This window comes from Orcinus orca, chromosome 3, assembly GCF_937001465.1.
Source record: "Orcinus orca chromosome 3, mOrcOrc1.1, whole genome shotgun sequence".
NCBI classification, from domain to species: Eukaryota; Metazoa; Chordata; class Mammalia; order Artiodactyla; family Delphinidae; genus Orcinus; species Orcinus orca.
The window spans coordinates 150,614,057-150,636,218 of record NC_064561.1 but is presented as its reverse complement, the minus strand read 5'-3'; the positions used below and the strand labels follow the sequence as shown (position 1 = coordinate 150,636,218).

At 39.5% G+C, this 22,162-nt stretch overlaps 1 protein-coding gene across 3 annotated transcripts in view; it reads right to left on the bottom strand.

Moving 5' to 3' along the window:
- The window catches only part of OXCT1 (3-oxoacid CoA-transferase 1), a 143,429-nt gene that overhangs the window by 102,164 nt on the left and 19,103 nt on the right, over positions 1-22,162 (bottom strand). For all 3 annotated transcript variants that reach the window (XM_049708189.1, XM_004265961.4, XM_033421200.2), the window contains exons 5-7: positions 19,870-20,019; positions 14,157-14,263; positions 11,690-11,750 (exon numbers count right to left, since the gene is read on the bottom strand). In XM_049708189.1, coding sequence (XP_049564146.1) covers positions 11,690-11,750; positions 14,157-14,263; positions 19,870-20,019 — 318 coding nt within the window. The remainder of the gene's footprint in view (positions 1-11,689; positions 11,751-14,156; positions 14,264-19,869; positions 20,020-22,162) is intronic.

The following is a 22,162-nucleotide window of genomic DNA, read 5'->3' as shown; positions in this document are numbered from 1 at the left end:
TGGCCGCTGGGGCTGCGCATCTGGAGCCTGTGCTCCGCAATGGGAGAGGCCACAACAGTGAGAGGCCCACGTACCGCAAAAAAAAAAAAAAGGGGGGGGGGAAGCAAAGACAAAAACAAAATTTATCTTTCTTCTCCTGACATTTCATGTCCCTTTTCATGCTTTGTTTCATCTCCTTAATATTTATCAATATCTAATATAATATATATTTTACTTATTTATTGCACCTATTGTCAGACTTGAGCATTATAATGTAAGCTCATGAGGGATACAATATCCGGTGATTATCTCAAGATACTACAAGAGGAGGCAGGAGATGGGGATGAAGACGGGGCAGGAGTGATCGTGGGTTGACAGTCATTGGAGCTGGAGGACGAGCTCAGATGGGTTCATTACACTCTTCTGTTTACCGTTGTGTATGTCCATTAGCCTTCATAATAAACATTAAAAACAAAATTTGTGATACCATTTACAATGCTATTTTCACCTTTCCTCATCCACCAATCAGGAACAACACATATCTTCTTGGCAGGATGGCAGATGTACCCCTAATCTTTTCCTCTAGTTAACCTCCTCTGGAGACACGGCATGTACCAGGCACTAGTACGGGACACAGAAGTCACAGGTCCCAAAGCTTGGCTCTTCTAAACAAAAAGTCTTAGGATATCTTTGAAAAATAATCTTCCATATGTCCATACCTTATGACTTAGAATTATTTTTAAGGGACTGATAACCACAATATTCCTGACAGTGGCTCTCTCTGCAGGAAAGGCAGGCAGATGAAAATGAGAATAAGCAATCCGCCAATCCTTACCTTAGGTGGGTTCTTAGGTGTTCAATTTATTATTGTGCTTTATCACCCACAAAGGCTACATGCATATAATACTTGTATGCATCAAATATCATGTAATATGAACAATTCTTTCACAAGCAAATACATAAATATGCCATAATATAAAAATAATAAAAATAACTTTATTGAAGTCATGGTAATGAATGTGTTTGTCTTAACTAAAAGCTGAAATTACCCAAAATAGCTGAAGAGGCCTTGCATAAACCTTGCCATCTTCCAACACCAGCCAGGGCACACACCTGAAGAAACTAGATGGGTTATTTTGTTCACAGGTAACCTGAACAGCCTTCGGTGGCTGAGTCAGATGAGCTTCCCTGACAGCACCGGCACGCCAGGCTGCTTGCAGGAGACAAAGCATCAACACTCTCCTGAGTGAAGCACTCGCGCCCCTCCCCCTGAGTTTTCTATTATAAGTTGCTTTAAAAAAAAAAAAAAATGTAAAGAATGGTAACTTCCCAGAGAAACACAGCCTGACTGGATATGCACCCAGGAGACTGGCTGAGGGGCTCATGGGAAGTTGAAGGGTTAACAGACCCCTACAAAAGCCAAATGAGTTCCACAGTACTGCTGTTACTCATACACATGGAACGCAATGCCAAGAGTTGTTCCCTGGCTGGTCTTGCACTTACACTTGTGAAGTTTATCAGGGAAGATTCCACCCACTCAAAGAGGAGGTCCAGAAATAACACTGTCTGTCCTAAAAAGAGAAATATCTTTCTGGCATGTATGCCAATATGTGCACCCACTTGTACTATTTTCCCCAAGTAACTACCCCCAGTTCCTTAAGAGACGGGGAAAGAGACAGCCAGCCTTCACTATGTCATAACTTTGTGGGAAACACGCAAATGGCTGCAGGTTTTAAGAATGCAAACGCAATATTCATATCGGTTTTGTTACATGGGTAAACAGACATAATTGGTTTTCCACAACTCAGAAGTCTGTTTAGAACACATTTGAAAGGCAAAATTTTTCCACAAAGGAGCAATATCCCACTTTTAGAGAAACCAGAAATAATTCATGTCAAGGGCCAATTTGGTATTCTCTTCAATTCAAGATAAATATACTGGTTTACCTCTTGTCAATTGGAGGAGAAATTATGAACCAAAAAAGCAAGAGACAGCTTTATGTTCCTTTGCCACCCTGCTTCTTTTTTTTTTTTTAATTTATTTATTTATTTTATTTATTTTTTTGGCTGCATTGTTGTCTTTGTTGCTGTGCACGGGCTTTCTCTACTTGTGGCGAGTGGGGGCTACTCTTCATTGCAGTGTGCGGGCTTCTCATTGCGGTGGCTTCTCCTGTTGCAGAGCATGGGCTCTAAGCGTGTGGGCTTCAGTAGTTGTGTCACATGGACTCAGTAGTTGTGGCTCGCAGGCTCTAGAGCACAGGCTCAGTAGTTGTGGTGCACAGGCTTAGTTACTCCACGGCATGTGAGATCTTCCCAGACCAGGGCTTGAACCCGTGTCCCCTGCATTGGCAGGAGGATTCTTAACCACTGCGTCACCAGGGAAGTCCCCTGCCACCTTGCTTCTACGTGCAAAAAGACTTTAAGATATCTGAGGGAATTATCACTAATATTTTAGATATTTATAGTTCTACCCCTCTCTTTACCTCCCATAAAACTCAAGTTATAGGGGGTAACCAGGGAGAAAGGCTGAAAAGATTAAGCACCAGGGGGTGGAGTGGTGCTTTAGGAGACAGGCTCTAACCCAGATCCTGCTACTGAAAAATCCTTCATGTCCTCATTTATAAGAGAAAGGAGATGAGCTAAGAGTTCTAAAAAAAAAAAAGGCTTTGTTTGAAATGTAGGGTGTAGTCATTGTTAAAGCTCCCACTGCTTAAGATACTGCAGTACAAGAATAGACATTCAATCACCATGTTCAGGGAAGTCTCTGAAAAGCTGCACAGTTCAGAGAGGCGACACAACAGAATGAACAGAATCCAAGAGGAAGACTGAATGAACCCACAGGGCTTTTGATCACAGGATGATGCTTTTCTCAAAGCCCTCTTGGAGGCAGATGGTGAAGGAGGCAAAAAGACCATAATTGGAATAACTAGCAAGGAAAGCTGGGGGTAGAGGAATATATTGGCCCAAAACTCCCAATCTGCTTGATTCTAATAGTTAGCATTGAAATGGACTACTTCCAGAAATTCAATACCTTTCAAGATTTTGAAACACCATCCATTGATGATGATTTGAGAATATTTCATAAAATAGTGGAAAAGTGCAGACACCCCGGAATCAGTCATTCTGTGGTTCTATCCTAGCTCCATCTAGCTGTGTGACATCACATCAGGTATATAACCAAACCTCTCTGTGCTTTTAAGTTCTTATCTGTAAAATAAGGATAATAATGATTCCTACCTCATATGACTATCGTTAACATTAAAAAAATTAACAATAACCATGAAGAATACAGCAGTGACTAAAACATAATAAATACTTGATTAATAGTAACTATTATTATTGTTAATATTTAACAGGCAGGAAAATACGCAGGTAATTTAAGATCTCTGAAGACTCCTGTTAAACCAGCTCATAATTATCCGTCTCACTAGGACCACTGCACAATAAAGTAGCTATGGGCTACAGGAAAAGAATTACAGAGTCCTAAAGGCCAATGCAGGTAACAGAGTGCACAAAACATAGCACAGAAGAGGAGCTGGAGGTCCAGGGTAGTCACTAGACTAAGAATAATACAAAACTCACAGTCCAGATAGATTTTTTGTTATCAGAAGACACCCAATCTATTCATCATCCCCAATTCCAAATTATCTTCTACATCCAAGAGCACAAGTTCTTACAATTCAACCTAAAGGCATGTGGACCTCTTCTACTATGAGCACGCAGAGGGAGCAGGCTTACAATACTTTATTGTCTAAATTGCTGTTTTGCTTATATTCCTAAACTAGAATGACAAATTATACTTCATCTTGATCCTTCCAATTAGGTTCTGTCCAAACTTTCTCCAGCGATGACAATATTCTTTATCTATGTGGATCAACACAATAGTCACTAGCATATGTAGTTACTGAAGAGAAACTGAATTTCTACTTTATCTAATTTTAATTAATTTAAATTTTAAAAGTCGCATGTGGCTAGTGGCTACCAGTTGGACAGTGTGGGTATAATCAATTGGGAGTGGCCATCAACAGCACTATATTGAAAGGGATCCTAATGTGAGTCTGTGTCTAACAGGACAGAATGCTGTGAATCAGAGATGTCTGTTCTAGGACACAGGGAGGGCAGCTTTTATCATATTTGCAGGATCAATTAAAGGATTTTATCTCCTCTTCCCTTATGCCAACAGAGAACCTCTCTTTCCTAATATCTACATTAATTCTCAGACAGTAGAGAGTCACTTCCTGCTTTTGGAAGAGATAAGATTGGCTGAAAAGAACCAGATTATAAAAGAAAGAAAAAAAGAAATTCACCCAGGACAATGCATACTGCCCCATGGTACTCAGAGAAAAAATACTGGTTTGTGGCAGTTTTACAGAAGTACATACAATCAAGAGAGGGTTAAACTATCAATTATTTTAAGCTATGCTATAGGCTTTTTTTCAGTACTGTTACAGATGTGTGCAATGGACAGGTCATTAAGATGATTCGATTAAAAAAAAAAAGATCGCACAGAGAGAGTAAACCACATTATTCATTTTAAAAGCAGAAAATATACTGAAGCCGTTGCAAAAGAAACCACCCTGGCAGTGTTGAAAGTACCACATTCCCCAGCACTTTAAAAATAATACACTTCAAACACTGTAAATTAACTATACTTCCATAAAAGAGGAAGAAAACAAACCAAAAAATGAAGCCAAACTATGGCTATCTACTAAAAAAAAAAATAATAATAATAATAATATACTTCACTTTCCAAGAGAGAAACAGAATTCTAACATCTGATTATTTCAAACATATGACAGCACTGCCTCCATGAAATACCATCTTGGGCAAGCATATGGATGAATGAAAAAATGCCAGGTAGAATAATACCATCACAAGAAAAATTAAGAACATATATACTCATTTTCAGATCGCAGGATGGGTTCCTATAAAGCCCTCCCATGGGAAAGCTATCTCAAACGCCCAAGAAAATTTGGTTCCAAAGTGATCCTCAAAGCCTAAATGAAGCATTTTGAAGTCTCCTTTCAGGTTCAAATATGTATAAACAAAATGGCAAGATTTTGGTATAAGCACCTATTTCTGTCCCAGAGCTTGAACTCTGGGAAGGTTCTAAAATTATTCTAGTCTCTCCCAAACCCTGAGATGTCCAAAGGAGAGTCAGTTAGTGCCTTAATTCAACTGTTCCGAAGAGAACCACATCAAAGCAATGAGCTGTACTAGCCTCCTTCTTCCTTAAAGTAACACCAGTAACTAACAGCGAGATAAGGAACTTCTCCTAATACAACTTACTATTTTCCTAGGATTCTGTATACACGAAATCATCTGGAGACAAACTAGAGAACATTTATACCACAGAAGTCCACCCACGAGAGTGAAGGTTCTGAGCCCGACATCAGGCTTCCCAACCTGGGGTCCAGCAACAGGAGGAGGAATTCCCAGAGAATCAAACTTTGAAGGCTAGCGGGATTTGACTGCAGGACTTTGACAGGACTGGGGGACACACAGACTCCACTTCGAGAGGGCACACACAAAGTAGTGTGTGCATCAGGACCCGGGGGGAAGGAGCAGTTATCCCATAGGAGATTGAACCAGACCTATGTGCTAGTGTTGGAGGGTCTCCTGCAGGAGCGGGAGGGGGTGGGTGGGTGGGTGGGGGCAGAGGGCTCACCACTGGAACAAGGACACTGGCAGCAGAAGTTCTGGGAAGGGGCTTCCCTGGCGGCGCAGTGGTTGAGAGTCCGCCTGCCGATGCAGGGGACGCGGGTTCGTGCCCTTGTCCGGGAAGATCCGACATGCTGCGGAGTTGCTGGGCCCATGAGCCATGGCAGCTGAGCCTGCATGTCCTGAGCATGAGCTCTCCCAGAGTCCACCATTAGCCCCACCAAACAGCTTCTAGGCCCTAGTGCTGGGTTGCCTCAGGCCAAAAAACAAACAGGTAGGAAAGTCAGCCCCACCCATCAGCAGACAAGTGGATTAAGGTTTTACTGAGCTCTGTCCACCAGAGAACCCACCCAGCTCTACCCACCACCAGTCCCTCCTATCAGGAAGCTTGCACAAGCCTTTTAGATAGCCTCATCTACCAGAAGGCAGACAGCAAAAACAAGAAGAACTACAATCCTGCAGCCTGTGGAACAAAAACGACATTCACAAAAAGACAAAATGAAAAGGCAGAGGACTATGTACCAGATGAAGGAACAAGATAAAACCCCAGAAAAACACCTAAAAACACCTAAAGGAGATAGGCAACCTTCCAGAAAAAGAATTCAGAAGAGTGATAGTGAAATTAATCCAGGACCTCAGAAAAAGAATGGAGGCAAAGATCGAGAAGATGCAAGAAATGTTTCACAGAGACCTATAAGAATTAAAGAACAAACACCTAGAAGAATTAAAGAACAAACAAACAGAGATGAACAATACAATAACTGAAATGAAAAATACACTAGAAGGAATCAATAACAGGATAACTGCGGCAGAAGAACGGATAAGTGACCTGGAAGACAGAATGGTGGAATTCACTACTGCAGAACAGAATAAAGAAAAAAGAATGAAAAGAAATGAAGTCAGCCTAAGAGACCTCTGGGACAACATTAAATGCACCAACATTTGCATTATAGGGATCCCAGAAGGAGAAGAGAGAGAGAGGACCCGAGAAAATATTTAAGGAGATTAGAGTCGAAAACTTCCCTAACATGGGAAGGAAATAGCCACCCAAGTCCAGGAAGCACGGAGAGTCCCAGGCAGGATAAACCCAAGCAGAAACACGCCAAGACACATAGTAATCAAACTGAGAAAAATTAAAGACAAAGAAAAATTATTAAAAACGAGGGAAAACCGACAAATAACATACAAGGAAACTCCCATAAGTTTAAGAGCTGATTTCTCAGCAGAAACTCTACAAGCCAGAAGGGAGTGGCACGATATATTTAAAGTGATGAAAGGGAAGAGCCTACAACCATGATTACTCTACCCAGTAAGGATCTCATTTGAATTCAATGGAGAAATCAAAAGCTTTACAGACAAGCAAAAGCTAACAGAATTCAGCACAACCAAACTAGCTCTACAACAAATGCTAAAGGAACTTCTCTAAGTGGGAAACACAAGAGAAGAAAAGGACCTACAAAAACAAACCCATAACAATCAAGAAAATGGTAATAGGAACATACATATCGAAAATTACCTTAAACGTGAATGGATTAAATGCTCCAACAAAAGACACAGGCTCACTGAATGGAAACAAAAATAACACCCATATATATGCTGTCTACAGGAGACCCACTTCAGACCTAGGGACACATACAGACTCAAAGTGAGGGGACGGAAAAAGATATTCCATGCAAATAGAAATCAAAAGAAAGCTGGAATAGCAGTACTCATATCTGATAAAATAGACTTTAAAATAAAGAATGTTACAAGAGACAAGGAAGGACACTACATAATAATCAAGGGATCAATCCAAGAAGAAGATATAACAATTATAAATATATATGCACCCAAGATAGGAGCACCTCAATACATAAGGCAACTGCTAACAGCTATAAAAGAGGAAATCAACAGTAACACAATAGTGGGGGACTTTAACACCTCACTTACACCAATGGACAGATCATCCAAACAGAAAATGAATAAGGAAACACAAGCTTTAAATGACACAATAGACCAGATAGATTTAATTGATATTTATAGGACATTCCATCCAAAAACAGCAGATTACACTTTCTTCTCAAGTGCACACGGAACATTCTACAGGATAGATTGATCACGTCTTGGGTCACAAATAAAGCCTCAGTAAATTTAAGAAAACTGAAATCATATCAAGCATCTTTTCCAATCACAACACTATGAGACTGGAAATAAGTTACAGGGAGAAAAACGTAAAAAGCATTAACACATGGAGGCTAAAAAATACGTTACTAAATAACCAAGAGATCATTGAAGAAATCAAAGAGGAAATAAAAAATAACTAGAGACAATTGACAACGAAAACATGACGATCCAAACCCTATGGGATGCAGCAAAAGCAGTTCTAAGAGGGAAGTATATAGTAATACAAGCCTACCTCAAGAAACAACAAACATCTCAAATAAACCATCTAACCTTACAAGTAACTAGAGAAAGAAGAACAAACAAAACCCAAAGTTAGTAGAAGGAAAGAAATCATAAAGATCAGAGCAGAAATAAAAGAAATAGATACAAAGAAAAGAATAGCAAAGATCAATAAAACTAAAAGGTGGTTCTTTGGGAAGATAAACAAAATTGATAAACCTTTAGCCAAACTCAACAAGAAAAAGAGGGGAGGACTCAAATCAATAAAATTAGAAATGAAAAAGGAGAAGTTACAACGGACACCACAGTAATACAGAGCATCATAAGAGACTACTACAAGCAACACTTTGCCAATTAAATGGATGACCTGGAAGAAATGGACAGATTCTTAGAAAGGTATAACCTTCCAAGACTGAACCAGGAAGAAATAGAAAATATGAACAGACCAATCACAAGTAATGAAATTGAAACTGGGATTAAAAGTCTTCCAACAAACAAAAGTCCAGGACCAGATGGCTTCACAGGTGAATGCTATCAAACATTTAGAGAAGAGCTAACACCCATCCTTCTCAAACTCTTCCAAAATACAGCAGAGGAAGGAACACTCCAAAACTCACTTTATAAGGCCACCATCACCCTGATACCAAAACCAGACAAAGATACTACAAAAAAAGAAAATTACAGACCAATATCACTGATGAATATAGATGCAAAAACCCTCAACAAAATACTAGCAAACAGAATCCAACAACACATTAAAAGGATCATACACCACGATCAAGTGGGATTTATCCCAGAGATGCAAGGATTCTTCAATATATGCAAATCAATCAATGTGATACACCATATTAACAAATTGAAGAATAAGAACCATATGATCATCTCGATAGATACAGAAAAAGCTTTTGACAAATTCAACATCCATTTATGATAAAAGCTCTCCACAAAGTGGGCATAGAGGGAAACAACCTCAATATAATAAAGGCCATATATGACAAACCCACAGCAAACATCATTCTCAATGGTGAAAAACTGAAAGCATTTCCTCTAAGATCAGGAACAAGACAAGGATATCCACTCTCACCGCTATTACTCAACATAGTTTTGGAAGTCCTAGCCACAGCAATCAGAGAAGAAAAACAAATAAAAGGAATACAAATTGGAAAAGAAGAAGTACAACTGTCACGGTTTGCAAATGACATGATATTATTCATAGATAATCCTAAAGATGCCACCAGAAAACTACTAGAGCTAATCAATGAAGCTGGTAAAGTTGCAGGATACAAAATTAATGCACAGAAATCTCTTGCAGTCCTATACACTAACAATGAAAGATCAAAAAGAGAAATTAAGGAAACAATCCCACTCACCATTACAACAAAAAGAACAAAATACCTAAGAACAAACCTACCTAAGGAGGTAAAAGACCTGTACTCAGAAAGCTATAAGACACTGATGAAAGAAATCAAAGACAACACAAACAGATGGAGAGATATACCATGTTCTTGGACTGGAAGAATCAATATTGTGAAAATGACTATACTACCCAAAGCAATCTACAGATTCAATGCAATCCCTATCAAATTACCAATGGCATTTTTTATGGAACTAGAACAAAAAATCTTAAAATTTGTATGGAGTCACAAAAGACCCAGAATAGACAAAGCAACCTTGAGGGGAAAAAACGGAGCTGGAGGAATCAGACTCCCTGACTTCAGACTATACTACAAAGCTACAGTAATCAAGACAATACGGTACTGGCACAAAAACAGAAATATAGATCAATAGAACAGGAGAGAAAGCCCAGAGATAAACCTACGCACCTATGGTCAACTAATCTATGACAAAGGAGGCAAGGATATACATGGAGAAAAGACAGTCTCTTCAGTAAGTGGTACTGGGAAAACCAGACAGCTACATGTAAAAGAATGAGATTAGAACACTCCCTAACACCACACACAAAAATAAACTCAAAATGGATTAAACACGTAAATGTAAGACCAGACACTAAAGCTCTTAGAGGATAACATAGAACACTCTGACATAAATTACAGCAATATGTTTCTTGACCCACCTCCTAGAGAAATGGAAATAAAACCAAAAATAAACAAATGGAACCTAACGAAACTTAAAAGCTTTTTCACAGCAAAGGAAACTATAAACAAGACAAAAAGACAACCCTCAGAATGGGAGAAAATATTTGCAAAAGAAATAATGGACAAAGGATTAATCTCCAAAATATATAAACAGCTCATGCAGCTCAATATTAAAAAAACAAACAACCCAATCAAAAAATGGGCAGAAAACCTAAATAGACATTTCTCCAAAGAAGACATACAGGTGGCCAAGAGGCACACAAAAAGCTGGTTAACATCACTAATTATAAGAGAAATGCAAATCAAAACTGCAATGAGGGGCTTCCCTGGTGGCGCAGTGGTTGAGAGTCTGCCTGCCGATGCAGGGGACACAGGTTCGTGCCCTGGTCCAGGAAGATTCCACATGCCACGGAGCGGCTGGGCCCGTGAGCCATGGCTGCTGAGCCTGCACGTCTGGAGCCTGTGCTCCACAACGGGAGAGGCCACAACAGTGAGAGGACTGCATACTGCAGAAAAAAAACAAAAACAAAAACAAAAAAACTGCAATGAGGTGTCACCTCACACAGGTCAGAATGGCCATAATCAGAAAATCTACAAAAAACTAATACTGGAGAGTGTGTGGAGAAAAAGGGAACCCTCTTACACTGTTGATGGGAATGTCAATTGATACAGCCACGATGGAGAACAGTATGGAATTTCCTTAAAAAACTAAAAATAGAATTACCTTAAGACCCAGCAATCCCACTACTGGGCATATACCCAGACAAAACCATAATTCAAAGGACAGATGCACCCCAATGTTCACTGCAGCACTATTTACAATAGCCAGGTCATGGAAGCAACCTAAATGCCCACTGACAGAAGAATGGATAAAGAAGATGTGTTACATATTTACAATAGAATATTACTCAGCCATAGAAAGGAACAAAATTGGGTCATTTGTAGAGAGCGGATGGACCTAGAGACTGTCATACAGAGTGAAGTAAGTCAGAAAGAGGAAAACAAATATCATATATTAACGCATATATGTGAAACCTAGAAAAACAGTACAAATGAACCAGTTTGCCAGGCAGAAATAGAGACACAGATGCAGAGAACAAACGTAAGGACACCAAGGGGGGAAAGCAGGGGGAATGAATTGGGAGATTGGGATTGACATATATACACTAATATGTATAAAATAGATAACTAATAAGTACCTGTTGTATAAGAAAAAATTAAATTAAATTAAAAAAAGAAAAAAGTGAAAAAAAAATTTCATCTGGAGACTTCACCCAAGAAGGTCCACTTTACTCAAGTACCAAAAGACTTTTATGAGCTGGTCAGCCTAATAGCTTGATTCCCAAACAAAGTGTTCTAGTGAGACCATAGCTAACCAGAAAGCTCACGTTCCAGCAAACCTTCAACTATGATATATTTAAATAGAATCCTTCAACATCCAAAATGAAAAAGTGGTTATTGTTTTCCCTCCTTCATGAAAACAAATGAACCATTGTACTTTTTCTTGAACTAATACATAACATCAACTTTGAAAATTAACAACAGGAAATCAGAAATAACCTCTTCTCTTACCTCCACCACTGTGGTTTCTGCAGCTTTGCACATCGGCAAGTTGAAATTCCTTGCACTTTTCCTACATTAGAGGAATAAGGAAGTGGAGAAAGAAGGGCAAAAATAAGTGTCTCTCTCAGCTTTAATTATAGATTAAAAGAATTTCTGTAAACCAAGACTTTGTGAATCTTTTTAAAAGAGTGTATCATATTTTTGATAAGTTCTATAGCAATTTTATAAACAAAAACAATACGATGGTCACCTCATTCAATTATATAGCTTTTTATGGGGTTAAGAGAAAGAGGGAATACTTTTCATATTCAACATAGTTATACACAGAAAAATAAAATGGATATTAATAAATCTACTCTAAAACTAATTTCTCTAAGTCTTTTACCTGAGATGCCACTTTGTTTTATAGTTAAATATTTCACTAAGCTTGCTCTTGTTAAAATATTAAGAAAAGTAGCAAGTGCTTTATATGAGAAGGTATAGTAATTATACTATTAAAGAAACCTATTGCTGAAATTAACTGAAACATTCATGGGTGATTTGTGAGTCGTAAAGATCAGTGTGGAGAACCAACTTCTAATGAAATTTTTAAAGCTACAAGCCCCCCATCAGACCCTGAAGTGAAAAATTTTAAGAAGCGGCCAATTTTGCTGATGGTTCTGCATTCCCAAGTTCCTAAATTAATGCACTTCCTCTAATTATAAAAATTTTAATGTATTTTTGTTTCTGAGAGTGTAAATTAATAGGGAAAATTCTTTGGTAAAGAGAAATTCACAGCTATGCCTTAACAGCTCTTTGTGACACCAATGTTTCTTTCACTTGGATTCAAGGATAGGTGTGTCCTCAAGAGAGGAATCCTTGTGTACTTTGACAAGTTACCGTGTTGGATTCCACCAGACGTCCAGCATCAAAAGCTCCAAGGGCAGAGTGGCCTGAGGTGCAGGCATGCAGAGCCTGCCCACTCTAACAATGGCCTAGACAGACCTCTGTACCAGTTGTCCCACTAAACGTGAAGGTCAGCCTAGAAGTCAGTATCTTAAGAATCTAGGCCACCTGACCACTGGGGACAAGCACTCTCATTTCACATCAAAGCTCAATGGCTACTGAGCAGAAACTACAGGCATAAGGTCTGTACTCAGAATAGCCCTTGTGCAGTCTTTAGATAACAGGCAATAAAGCACAGGATAAACTCATGGAAATACTTTAAATAATTCATTTCCATTTGCTACTATACAATTTCATTAATCTTTAAAAAAAAAACAACAACTAAGCTTTGCAAGCATTACATCAAGGTGTCAAATAAGGTAGACATCATTCAAAATGTCCTCTGTAATTGCCAAAATTAGTTATAATATCAAAAATTGGCTAAATCCCGGGACTTCCCTGGTGGTCCGGTGGTTAAGACCCACACTTCCACCGCAGGGGGCACGGGTTCGATTCCTAGTTGGGGAACTAAGATCTCATACGCTGTGGCCCGGACAAAAAAACAAAAACAAAACAAAAACAAATGAACCAAAAAATTGGCTAAATTCAAGAAATCAAATACAGTATTAATGTCATAGAAGATCTTCAGAAATGAACAAAAACATGAAAGTGACCACTGGTAATTTAATTGTGATTATACCAAAGCTGCATTTGGTAAAGATAAAAAATATCACTAACTAAAAGCAGGAAAAGGCCAGTATTATGAGAAAGACAAGTATTTCTGTAACCTAACAGGTGACGTCTTCAAGACCAAACATTTTGAAAAACTTTTATGAGTATATTCAAACATGGCACAATTTGCAAAAACAACTATATAATCCCTAAATCCAAGATACTAAAACTTGGTATTTAGTATGCTTAGGGTAATCAAAAGATATTGAAATCTATTAAGTGGCTTAATATCTGTGGCTATCTAGATAACGAGAATGAAAGTTAAACATTATTAAGGGTAACCAACTTTCCAGACATAATCTTTATAAGCATTTCCTAGAAGACACCAATAGGCCTGGAAAAGAACTGACCTAAGTGATTATTAGCAATATTTTTCCATAATATCAAAGTAACAGGCATTTTAAGACAATTCATATAAATAACACTGTCAAAATTAAATATAATTGTGTGCTTTAGTCACATTTTTTAAGCATGTCACAACACTGTAACTAGTTTTGGCAACTAAAGTACACGGGCAAAAATAATTTGTATGCGACTATATACAAGGATATACAGATTCAAATAGTTAACAAACAGTGCACCATGGGTACCAACCAATCAGAACAGATGTCCTCAAGTGCATCAAACCAGCATGACTGCACAGCAATGGTTCTGCACCCACCTATATACACACACACAGGTGTGTTTGATTTTAAGCCATTTTTAAAATAAATTTTTAAATACCAAACATATCAAGATATCCATTTTGTAATCATAATTTCGGAAATATAAAGTTGCTGAAATGCATTACATTTAACATTTTTTAAAACCATTATATTACCTGAAAATCACATTTCCTGCTCGGTCTGCCTTCCAGGCTTTCACCAAAGCGAAATCCCCTGTGATTGCTTCCTCCAAAATAAAATGTTGACCGTTAAACTCCCTCACCTGCAAGAGACAAAGAGGGCATTGTCAGGATCTGCAGAGGTCTTGTTTGGTTGTGCTCCCTGCTCTGATAGAGGCAGATAATAAGGATACAAGCCTAGTTAGAAAAGAGGGAGAGATCTAAACTGAAACTTCAAGGAAGAGTAGTGCAGGCAACCAGGGCTTCGTCAAAATGGTGAAGAGGGGCTTCCCTGGTGGCACAGTGGTTGAGAGTCCGCCTGCCGATGCAGGAGACGTGGGTTCGTGCCCCGGTCCGGGAGGATCCCACATGCCGCCGAGCGGCTGGGCCTGTGAGCCATGGCCGCTGAGCCTGCGCGTCCGGAGCCTGTTTTCCGCAACGGGAGAGGCCACAGCAGTGAGAGGCCCGCGTACCGCAAAAAAAAAAAAAAAAAAAAAAAAAAAAATGGTGAAGAGGCCACTGAGGGAGCAGCATGTGCAAAGGCTCAGAAGCAAGAGGAAGCTTGGCAATTGTGAGGAAGCCCCATATGCTTAAGGCATAGACTGTGTGTGTTAGCACTCACTTTATTATTTGTGTGAATAATTTACATACTGAACACGAAAAAGAGCCCCAGAAAACCATGTAAGTTGCATGAAATGGGCAATGCACTGTTTTCCTACCTAAAATAGTTATAAAAATCCATTCATCTCTTCTAATGAATCCATCATCCTCTGTTGAGATTTTAATTGGGATTCCTAAAATTTGTAGAGAACTGACATGCTATATCCTCCCACCTGTGAGAATATAGGCCTACATTTTTTAAAGTCTTCTTTTACCTCCTTCAATAGTTTCATAGTTTTCCCTCAGAAAAAGCTTTGTATATATTTTCCAGCTTTATTCATAGGTGCTTCTTGGTTTTTGATACCACTGTGACTGTAATATTTTATTCTATTATACCTTCTCTCTGTCATTACTGGTCTAATGGAAGGCTATTGATTTTTGTATGTTTATTTACTTTTAATTCTACTCCAAATGGGAGGGGAGGGGAGAAGACGCATAAAGCAAAACTATGCCGCGGCATTTTGTTCCTTTTTTCTTCATGGGGACTTAGCTCTGGGAATTGAAAGGAAGAGGGGAAACAACATCAACACCTCTCTCCATCACCACAGGAGATGGGAGCCATTTGAAGGCCAAACTCCATTTTCATTCCTACTGCGCCCCCTAGTGGACAAATTACATGCATTTTATAGAAAGCTGGAGAAAGCTCCAGTACATTTACTTTTCTTTAACTGTGGTTTAAAACAAGAAATTCTTTCTTTTTTTTTAAATTATAGTTATTTTACAGTATTGTGCTAGTTTCAGGTGTGCAGCAAAGTGATTCAGACATATATATGTACACATATACATATATATTCTTTTTCAGATTCTTTTCTATTATAGGTTATTACAGATATTAAATACAGTTCCCTGTGTTATACAGTAGGTTCTTGTTTATTTATATATATATAGTAGTGTGTGTATGTTAATCCCAAACTCCTAATTTATCCCTCTCCCTCGCTTTCCCTTTTGGTAACCATAAATTTGTTTTCTATGTCTATGAGTCTATTTCTGTTTTGCAAATAAGTTCATCTGTATCATTTTTTTAGATTCCACATATAAGTGATATCATATGATATCTGTCTTTCTCTGTCTGCCTTCATTTAGTATGATAATCTCTAGGTCCATCCATGTTGCTGAAAATGGGATTATTTCATTTCTTTTCATGGCTCAGTAATATTCCACTGTACGTATGTACCACATCTTTAACCATTCATCTGTTGACGAACATTTAGGTTGCTTCCATGTCTTGACTACTGTAAATAGTGCTGCTATGAACATTGGGGTGCATGTATCTTTTCGAACTAGAGTTTTTGTCTTTTCCAGATATATGCCCAGGAGTGGGATTGCTGGATCATATGGTGACTCTACTTTTAGCTTTTTAAGGAACCTCCATACTGTTTTCCATTGTGGCTACACCAATTTACATTCCCACCAACAGTGTAGGAGGGTTCCCTTTTCTCTACATCCTCTCCACCATTTATTGTTTGTAGACTTTTTGATGATGGCCATTCTGACCAGTGTGAGGTGCTACCTCATTGTAGTTTTGATTTGCACTAAAACAGAACCATTTCTTAAAGAACAGTTTCCTTAAAGACATTATCCCACTTTCCTGTTAGAAAAGCTTAATGAATTTAGGGAATCACTGATGAATGAGGATCATATTAATATGAACTTAGACAAATTATATGAAAGATATTTGTAACCTATACATCAATATAGTTTAAGTCTTATGTATTTCAGCCATCACCAGAGATGATAGTTGAGGCCTTTACATACAGATCTAGAGAACTACATATACATCTAAATATATGCTAAGCCAGGGCAAAGTAAAAACATTGGCGTTTCTTTCTATTCCAGTTATCTAATTTCCTGAAGAGTCTACACATCAGAAGTTGCTAAGTGTTCACTATTCTAAAATTTTAAAACAGGGGAGGAATTGGTTTTGTCCAACTAGCTGTTATATTTACTTGAAAGAGTTATGCACGTCAGAGTCTCCACTTCCCCATCTTTCAGTCCTTTCTTGAATCCACTCCAGTCAAATTTTCACCATTCCAGAAAAATCCTCTTCTCCAGAAAAATCACTGTTTAAGGTCACCGATGACTTCCACGTTTCCAAACCCAACAGTCAATTTCCAGTCCTCTTACCCAACCTCTTCATACTCTGACACGGTTGATCACTCCCTCCTTTGTAAAAGTTCCCATCTTCCAAATCACCGGACTCCCCTGGGTTTCCTCTCCACTCACTAGACACTCTTTCCCATCTTATTTGCTGCTCCCTTTCCTTTTTTTCAACCTTTCAATGTCAGGCCTCTTCTAAACCCTTAAAGGCAAAAGAGCTGTTCTCTGTCTACACTCCAGCCCCAGTCCCATGGATTTAAACACCATGTGCTGATGCCTCCAAAGTTCCTACCCCAGCTCTCAACCCTCCTGGAGCTGAGCTCGAGCCTACAGAACACCTCCTCTTGGAAGCTAGTGAATGTCTCAAAAGCACCAAGTCCAGGCAGAGCTCTTTGATTACCCCCATGCTCGGCCCTTTTCAATAAGCAGCATGCTTGATTCTTGTCTTTTCTTACTCAGTAAATCCTGTTGGCTCTACTATCAACATATTTCCCAATTGAAACCACTTCTCACAAATTCCACTGTTACCACCTTAGTCTAAACCACCTTCCACTCCCACCTGGATTAATACAACAGCCTCTTCATCCGTCTCCCTGCTTCTGCTGTTGGGTCTCCAGCAAAAAAACTCACTACCCAACAGCCACGGTGCTCTTTCCAAAATGTAACTCAGATCCCATCACTGTCCCACCATATTCAAAACACTCTGTTGTCCTCTCACCACACTCAGTAAAGGCCAAACTCGTGTGGTCTGGCTCCTGCCTCTCTTTAACCTCCAACCCTACCACTGTCTCCTCATTCATTCTGTTCCAGTCTTACTGCCCTGCTGTTCCACACATGAGGCAAGCCTGCCCTGGGACCCTGTCCTTCCTCTTCCTTCTGACTAGAGCACAAACCTATAATCTTCACCCAGCTCATTCCCTATTTTATTCAGGTCTCTACCAAATGTCACCTACTCAGAGAGGTTTTCCCTGACCCAGCCTGGAGCACACCTTCCTGACCACACTCATCATCCTCTCTGCCTTTGCCCTACTTGATTTGTGTTCACAGCACTTCCAGTATTGACATTGTGTGTTTGTCTATTTGTTCCTTGTCAGGGGGACTTGGTCTAGAACACTCCTTTTTCCACCACGCTTAGACCAGTGTTTGACAAACAGAAGGTCCTCAATAACTATCACTGACCTAAGGAATTCACTCATTTCCTCTTCCCACCGTAGTCGAGGACAACAAAGAGCTAGCAAGAATCATTTCAAGAAATTACTGTTGTATTCCTAGGGGATGCAGACAAAATGACAAAACTGCTAGATTCCTACACCTCCTGAGATGAACCCAGGCATTCAGAACAGATTCTAGTCTATCCTATGTTTTCACCAGGAGAGTTAATGCTGTAACTTCTAGCAAGCTCTCAAAGCATTCACCCGATTTTGCCAGGCATCTTTATCTATATTAACCAAGATCCATCTTAATAATTAGGTTCCTGTCCTTTACTTTGTCAAAAACTTTTTAAACCTAATTAGGCGGTAAAGAAAGAAGCAAGATAGCGTATTAACAAAAGCTTTGGGTCAATATAGGTCACTCTAATCAGAAAGGCAAAGCTCCAGATGGAGGACGCTGCTGGATAAACACTGGACAGCAGGGGACAAGGGCATGACCTTTATCTTCCCTCAAAACACGGACGTGCAGAGCTAACATCCCTATAAGCAGAAAGGTGATAAAAGCCCTTGATTTACTAAATTTTCGCTTCAGAGATAAGCTCAGCATTTCTGCAACATTTGTTAATGCTCATGAGCCATGTGGGCAGGGAGAAGGGAAAGACACTAAAAATACAGCTGGCATGTGTCATTTTAAAAACTGGCTCAAACCTGAGGATCTCAAATACCTATATCTAGAGTTCTTTTCTTTTCTTTTTTTTTAAAAAAAGATTTTTTTGACGTGGACTATTTTTAAAGTCTTCATTGAATTTGTTACAGTATTGCTTCTGTTTTATGTTTTGGTTTTTTGGCCGTGAGGCATGTGGGATCTTAGTTCCCCCACCAGGAATTGAACCCACACCCCCTGCATTGGAAGGCGAAGTCTTAACCACTGGATTGCCAGGTAAGTCCCTATTCTTTTCTAATATGTGTGTGAAGTTACCCAGTATAAAGATACCCCATCCTATCTAGCACTTTAAATAAAACTAAGTTATTCAGTTATTCAAATAGGTCCAGTATACAAAATGAAGGACAAAGGAGATAATATGAACCCTCTGTTCCATTATATAGTTATAACTGCCCCCGCTTTTTAAGATTGTAGACAAACTTGTGATTTCTTTGGCTTTTTTCTCCCCCTTCAATCACATCCAGAAGGGGCCTGAGCATGAAGAGTTTAATACCATATATAGCATACATTTACTCTATTTCCCACATAAACATAATCAGCAATTATAAATGCTCCTAAATTTCTTAAAACTTACCATAAAACTAATCTTGACTTGTACCTCTTCTATGGATTACAGATTCTTTTCTTCTCATTTATTTATTCTGGTCTCTCTATGTGATTTAAGTTACTAGCAGATGCTCAGTTTTAGCTAGAAATTTTACCTAACATGTTTACATTACGGAATGAATGACAGTGTTCTCACACAGATGTGTTTTGTTTTTTTGTTTTTTTGTTTTTTTTGCTGTATGTGGGCCTCTCACTGTTGTGGCCTCTCCCGTTGCTGAGCACAGGCTCCGGACGCGCAGGCTCAGCGGCCATGGCTCACGGGCCCAGCAGCTCCGTGGCACGTGGGATCCTCCCGGACCGGGGCATGAACCCGCGTCCCCTGCATCGGCAGGCAGACTCTCAACCACTGCGCCCAACAGTGGTTGGCGCAGGAAGGGAAGGGAAGGGAAGCCCAACAGGTGTGGTTTTATACTTAGTTACCCAACGAGTCCACCTGGAATCCTGTGCTGATAGAGATATCCAGCTTTCTTACCTCTCTTGGCTTACTGGCAATGGCAATGCTGCCATCTTTGTTGTATTTGATTGGTGACCCTCCTTCTTGCACTAGGGTCCCATACCCTGTGCTGGTGTAAAATGCAGGAACTCCAGCCCCACCTGCACGAATCCTCTCTGCAAGCGTGCCCTACAAGTGAAAAAACAACACTGCATCAGAAGTCCATTAAACACTTCTGTCTGCAGACACAGAAAAACTTACAGGCACCATCCCTGTTTTCTAGGTGTTTATCAATCTAAACCACACCCAGCAGTGCATACTGGTTTTTCTCGCTGACACCGCAGGCTAGAATATCAATGTAAAACAGTTACTATCTTTCTAGACAACAACCTCTCTATCCTTAATCCTTAATTCTTAATGGAACTGCTTATTTGTATATTAGTGCTTTCAGCTTCCATGTCTCCACTGGTTTCTTGACATCACATTCTACATCAGTCTATCTGTAATATTTTTAAAGAAATTTCCAAATCTGAAGTATGTAACTTTAACTGTATACATTAAAAAACATACAGTTAAATTTTGTGTTTTACTATGTGCTCTATGTACGCATGGCCTGAACCTTATCTTTAATAACAATGTTATGATTATATAATAATAATGTAAAACGTTCAAACCTATCTAGAGTTTATTCTAAACCATTCTCATAAGTATTTTATCTATTACATTATCTAACTAAGGAAAAATTCAAGCTAGGCAAAGAGTACGACATACAGGTAAAATGGTTTTTAAAAAGCCAAGAGAGATTCAAATTTTGTTTCAGAGTAGGAACAGCTATATGTAAAGTTTTTTTGTATCTTCTTCTGATCATCTTTGTCCCCCTTCTAGGGATCAGTGATTTCAAACCTAATTTCCCCAGCTCTTCCACCACCACCTGCCTTTCCACCTGGTTTTCCCACAGGGTAATAACTCTGGACCCGGACGTTTCCTGACACGCTCCCTAATGTGAAACATCTTGTTACGGTCTAGCTACATCATATTCAGACTAGATAACTGACTAGCTAACCAGTAGTAAGAACAGGTTCAAAAAAAAAAAGAACAGGTTCAGATTTTGTTTTGTTTTGTTTTGTTTTGGCTGTGTCACACGGCTTGTGGGATCTGAGCTCCCCAACCAGGGACCGAACCCGTGCCCCCTGCAGTGGAAGCATGGAGCCCTAACCACTGGACTGCCAGGGAATTCCCTAGGTTTAGATATTAATGATGGTGTGTTAATATTGTCCCAACCTGAAAACAAGTTTCCACTTGAACTGGGGCCTTTAAATACTAAACTCAAAGAAGGGACTAACAGCTGGGATTTCAGACACTGAGTCATTTGGAATAGGCGGGATATTCTGAGGAAGGATGGACCTGTGACATAAATGAAAACCTTCCAGATACCTGGTTCTCTGTTCTAACTGATGGACAGAGGTGACTCTTCCCTGCACTTTGGGTATTTTAAGTTAATAACATCCACAAAAATTAAATCATCAAAACAACCATAATAACACTCCCTACTTTAAAATATTTTTTATGTCCACCCTCCCTGAATACTATACTCCTCTTTGTCCAACTGGGCAAAGGCATGAAAATCGACTATTGCCACATACAGGCCCCCTGCAGGTACCACCAAGACCCCACATCCAACCCCCAAGGGAGTCCTAATCCCTACCACTTCATCAGCACTTCCTCCCTGGCTCTCAGGCTGCAAAACGAGTTCCTAGAGCCAATGTTTACTCATGCACCACTAAACTGGGGCAGGAAATTCTGACTTCTTTCAGCTTAAAGGAAGAATGTGAAAGAAATATTAAGGAAGTTCCTTTCCCATGTATATGCCCTCTGACAAAATAAGGGATAATGCAAAAGATAAAAAAAAGGCAGGGACTTCCCTGGTGGTCCAGTGGTTAAGAATCCACCTTCCAATGCAGGGGACGCAGGTTCGATCCCCGGTAAGGGAACTAAGATCCCACATGCCATGGGGCAACTAAGCCCATGCGCCACAACTAGAGAGAAGCCCGTGTGCTGCAACTACTGAGCCTGCGCACTCTAGAGCGCGTGTGCCACAACTAGACAAGCCCACGTACCGCAACGAAGACCCAGCACAGTCAAAAAAAGAAAAAAAAAGATAAAAAAGGTAATCGTAAAGTTAATTTTCAATAGCTCCAAACTCAAAGGATATGTTACCTCAAACTATAATGTGAAGATGAAAACTATATGCTATGGACGGATTTGTGTTCCCCCCGCTCCCAAAATTCACATGTTGAAGCCCTAACCCCCAACGTGCAACAAGGTTAAATGA